At 41.6% G+C, this 5,063-nt stretch overlaps 1 protein-coding gene across 1 annotated transcript in view; it reads right to left on the bottom strand.

The window, feature by feature from the left end:
• Positions 1-223: 223 nt before the first annotated feature.
• LOC102870686 (interleukin-1 alpha-like) overlaps positions 224-5,063 on the bottom strand; it is a 24,513-nt gene continuing 19,673 nt past the window's right edge. The window contains exons 4-5 of the mRNA XM_006903140.1: positions 2,448-2,572; positions 224-415 (exon numbers count right to left, since the gene is read on the bottom strand). Coding sequence (XP_006903202.1) covers positions 224-415; positions 2,448-2,572 — 317 coding nt within the window. The remainder of the gene's footprint in view (positions 416-2,447; positions 2,573-5,063) is intronic.

The raw sequence follows: 5,063 nt of genomic DNA, 5'->3' as shown, positions 1-5,063 counted from the left end.
TTAAAATGATTGGTACTTTCAGAAGTGCAGGGTGTTCTTTAAATAACAAACAATGTTATCTGTTATTATTAGTGTCATTAGGCTTTGCTGCCTCTCTTAAAAAAAGGATAAACATTCACTCGGAATTACAAAACCTGAGCACATGCTCAGCAAATGGTTAGTGTAAGGATGCATGTACATGGTACATATGGCTGCCACCACTTCCCAGGGTGCAGGCTGTGGTTTAGTCTTCCCATATTCTGAAGTCAATGATAGAGGGCTCCCCCTGTGCCAGGTGCACCCAATCGTCCTCTTTTGTGGCAAGGTACAAATCTGGATATGCGAGCGATCTGAAGTAGTACATAGTGCCATAGTTTTCCCACAAGAAGATGAGGTTCGTCTTGTTTGTGATGACCTTGGGTGTCTCAGGCAACTCCTGTGAGGAGGAGAACAGAGCTCTGATAGGAAACAGGAAAACACCAGGTAAAAAGAACTGGAGCTCAGTCCTTCGGAATTTGGCCTTTGGGAGAAACAGAGCACTCTAAGGACTGTGATTTTATAATATGATAATATAGACCCTTCATCCATTTGCTCATCCAACAAACATTTTCTACATGTTTCTTAGATGTATGGCCTAGTCTATCATAGTTGTTTTTCTTAGTTGACAGAAAAGAAATCCATATTGGTTTTTGGATTGCCAGTGAAACTAGTGTCTCAACTATATCCTGGCATGCAGGGGTGAAACATGCTTACTTTTGTCCTCAACATACACATAGGCATAGTCCTAGGGGAAGAGGTCCCTGGGTGTGTGTTTGTGCAACATCATGAGTTACTGCACTAAATGACACCAGTGCTAGTGACGCCAAACTTTTTTAAATTCTAATTCAACTAAAAAATTCATTGCTGTCAAGTTGGAGCTGATTCATAGCTGGCCCTCTCGTGGATGTTCAGAAGCTGTAAATCGTGTAGGAGAAGAAGACCCGTTTCCCATGGTGCTGCTGGTGGATTCGAACCACCAGAAAGGCACCACATTTGGGTTAGCAGTGCAGCTCCCTACCCACTGGACCAACAGAGCTCTAGGACAAATATATATCCTTTTGTGATCTTGCTGGAGTTTGTAATGACAAGTAAGGTTTTGTACCCCTAAGCTTTTTCTTTCTTAGCTTTTCCTATCTCCAAAATGGATTCCCTCTTTCTCCTGCTGGTTCTGTCTCTAAAATAAAATTCTGTCTACTTCTTCACCCCTTCCTTTCTCTCCCAGCCTCTTGACTAGTGCTACAGCCTCTGAATTGGCTCCTTGCTTGCTTTCTTTCCCTTGCTCCAATCTAGTCTCCCATTTCAGACCATAAAAGAAAGGTCATCACATGGTCCTATCCAGGACCTTTTCATATCTTTTTGTGGTGCCTCAAACGAAACCCAAATGCCTGGCCCTGCAAACACCAGCCTCTGTTTAAGTTTCTTCCTCCTCAAAACACCCAGCTCCACTTTTGAAGCTGGCCTGAAACTTCTTTAAGTTTCCTTTGTGCCCCCTTGTCTGGTGTGTTCCTTCCTGCCCGTCAGCAGCTTTCATCCTTCTGAGAGCTCTGCTCCTGCCTTAGCGGCACTCATCTTTCCCCTGTGTCTCAAGACCGTACTAATTTTCTAAACAGGATTTTGTACTTTTTGCTGGTTTTCCATTGTCTTTGCCCCAGAGAACTTTAATTTCTAGAAGACGAGGGACTGTTAGCTTACTATGATTATTAGCACTATACCTGTCTCTGTGGATAAAGTTTGCTGAACGAATTTGTGAAAGAAGCTACTTCCATTTTTAGCAGACATTATTTTACCTGATTCAAGAAAAGAAATAAATGCATCTCTAAAAGTCCTAACTCGCTGAAGTGGTGAAAGCATCTAAGGCAGTAGTGGGTGTGTATCCGTGCCTGTGTTGGAAGAAGGAAGCTGTAGTTGTGGGGATGGACTGTGATGAAGTACAGTATTAGTGACGATAAAAAAGACTGGACGCTCAAGTCAGATGACCATGGTTGAGTCTTGGTGCCTCATTTTTGCTACATATCCATTGGTAAGTGGTTTATCTTCTTAGATCTCTGTTGGCTTACGTGGAAGTGGACTTCTTGTCCTCCATGCCCTGTACCAGATAGTCTAATTAGTAGGCATCAATAAAAACAGAATAAATGGGTTCCTATGGACTAGAAGGGAATACGCGGAATTGGGTAGGGAATCCCAGCAAAGGAAGGGAGAATGTGATGTATCTCTGATTGACTAGTCTACTTTCATTTTACTGTCTCACAGATCTTGTTTAGGGTTGCATCTGGGGATAGGTAAGAAGTAGAGAGAAGGGTTGAACAAGTGGAAATTGTGTAAAGAAAGGAAGAGGACAGCCTTTTCTGGCTAGGGGTTTTGGTTATTGGGACCATTTACAAATATGTATGTTGTCAGTGAGGACAGGTTTGAGGCAGTGGACAACTGACCTTCAGCAGTACTGGTTCATCTCTGTTTTCAGCACTCACGAACAGTCGACTTTTTGAGACTCGCAATGTCACAGGAATGCTTTCAAAATTATTTGTTGGTTTATAAACAGCTATGTCAAATCTCACTGGTGAAGAGAAGAGCCAAGAAGAAAGAAAATTTATTTGTTGTTGTTATGTGCCGTCGAGTCGTTTGTGACTTATAGCGACCCTATGTACAACAGCCCTAAACCCTGCTCTATCCTGTGCCAATCGCACTGCCTCTGACACACCCATCCCAATTACCCCAGTCTTTGAATCAATCCATCTCATAGAGGGTCTTCCCCTCTTGTGCTGTCCCTCCACCCTCCCAAGCATGATGTCCCTCTCCAAGGACCTGTCCCTCCTTGCAGCATGTCCAAATTATGTCAGACGAAGCCCCAGAATCCTTGCCTCCAAGGAGTTGCTTGGTTTAATCCTTTCCAGGATGAATCTGTTTGTTTTCTTGGCAGTCCATGGTACATTCAGTACTCTTCTCCAGCACCACAGCTCAAAGGCATCAATTCTCCTTCTGTCCTCCCTAGTCATTGTCCAACTCTCTGATGCATAACAAGTGATTGCAAAGACCATGGCCTGTATCAGGCACACCTTAGTCTCCAGAGAGACACCGTTGCTCTTGAGTACTTTAGAGAGCTCCTTAAACCCAGACTTTCCCATCGCAATACACTTTTTGATTTCCTGACTGCTGGTGCCAAGAGTGTTGTCTGTGAAGCCGAGCAAACCGAAGCTGTGAACAATCTCAATCTCTTTGCCATCCATCCTGACGCTGCCAATTGGTCCAGTGGTGAGAATCTTTGTCTTCTTGACATTGAGCCTCAGTCCATACTGAAGGCTGCAGTCCTTGACCCTCTGCAACAAGTGCATGTGGTCCTCCTCAGTTTCAGCAAGCAGGGTTGTGTCATCTGCATAATGTAGATTGTTAATAGATCTTCCACCTATCCTGATGCCACAATTCTCCTCATAGAGCCCAGCCTCCTGGATAATCTGCTCTGCATACAGGTTGGAAAGGTATGGAGATAGGACACATCCCTAGTGTACACCTTTCCCACTTTTTAACTATGCAGTGTTACCCTGCTCTGTTCTGACTACTGCCTCTTGGTCCAAGTATAGGTTTCGCATTAGCATGATTAAATGTTCTGGGATTCCCATTTTTCTCAGAGTCGGCCACAGTTTGTTATGATCCACACAGTCAAACGCCTTTGCATAATCAATGATTAGATTTGCATAAAATGAAGTCTATATTTTATGCTGGTGGTTGGGGCCCCCACTGCGGTGTAAGTGCCTGGAACTCATGGGTGGTATTTTATCAATCTCTACACACATCACAGGAGCTCTGGTGGCACTGTGACTTAGGAATTTGTCAAAAGTTGATAATTCAAACCTACCAGATGCTCTGTGGGACAAAGATGCATCAGTTTTCTTCTGTAAAGATTCCTATACTCAGGAAGCCTGTCACAGTTCTGCTCTGTCCTACAGAGTTGCTGTGAGTCTGAATCAGCTCAATAACACTGTTTTTTTTAAAATATTTGTATCCAAATACGTGGTTGATGCCTTTTTCCCTGCACTCAAAAAATTTCTTATGTTGAGTGAATGCTTGCAGGATGAAAAAGAACTTCTTCAATCTCTTGCAAGTGGGATAAATACATAAATGCATATGACCCTGACATTTTTTTGTACTTTTTTGGTTATGCATTTTATTATTATTATTAATTTTAATGAAAATTTACAGAAACTTTGTATTTCCATTCATTCATTGTTGCACTTTTCTCCCTGCCCACCCCTCCCCTCAAGTACACTCTTCTCTTTGAAAAGTAAAGGAAAAATTCTTTCATTGTTTTACAATCCCTCCCCCCAGGTCCACTCCACTATGCAGCCTTCGTTCTGGACTCACGACCCTGAAATTTATAGGTAAAGAGTTCATAGTGACCTAACATGGAGTAGTTTAAGGAAGTGGGTAAGTTAAATGTTGCTAGTAATTCTAAAAAAGTAGATCCCTTTTCCTTCATGAACAATATTTAAAACTGTCAAATTATTTCTGTCTATGAACCTAGAAATTCCCACCTTGGCACATATTCCAAAGAAGTAACTTCAAGTGGAAACAAAACTAAAAAACCTCCAAAGCAATAGTATATATAAAGAATTGCGGAATATACTTAGACCAAACCCAAGGCATCAATAGAGGAACATGATGAAATACTTGCGTGCCATTAAAAACAGCAAGTACATATACTATGTTAATTTGTGGGAATCCTGTGTAAAATAATATGAAGTGGGAAAATAAAACACAATATAATTTGTAAATATTATAAAAGGAAAAGATTATTAGGTATAGTATGTCCAATTAGAAAGGGTTCCACTTGTTTATTACAAAATTATCTCTTTGGGCCTTTGAAAATAATTTTTTATTTTAATGATGTGCCCTAAAGCTGAAATATGTGAAGGTAAGATGGTATACCAATTGAAGTATTTCAGATAACAGATGTTGCCCTGGACGTGCTCACCAAGTTGTGCCAAGAAATCTGGAGAACAACCACTTGGCCAACTGACTGGAAGAGATCTATATTTGTTCCCATTCCAAAG

The sequence above is a fragment of the Elephantulus edwardii genome, unplaced genomic scaffold (assembly GCF_000299155.1).
Source record: "Elephantulus edwardii isolate Elephantulus edwardi_28Jun2011 unplaced genomic scaffold, EleEdw1.0 scaffold00519, whole genome shotgun sequence".
Lineage (NCBI taxonomy): Eukaryota > Metazoa > Chordata > Mammalia > Macroscelidea > Macroscelididae > Elephantulus > Elephantulus edwardii.
Note: the sequence above shows the minus strand (reverse complement) of the source record. Positions and strands in the feature narration are given on the sequence as shown.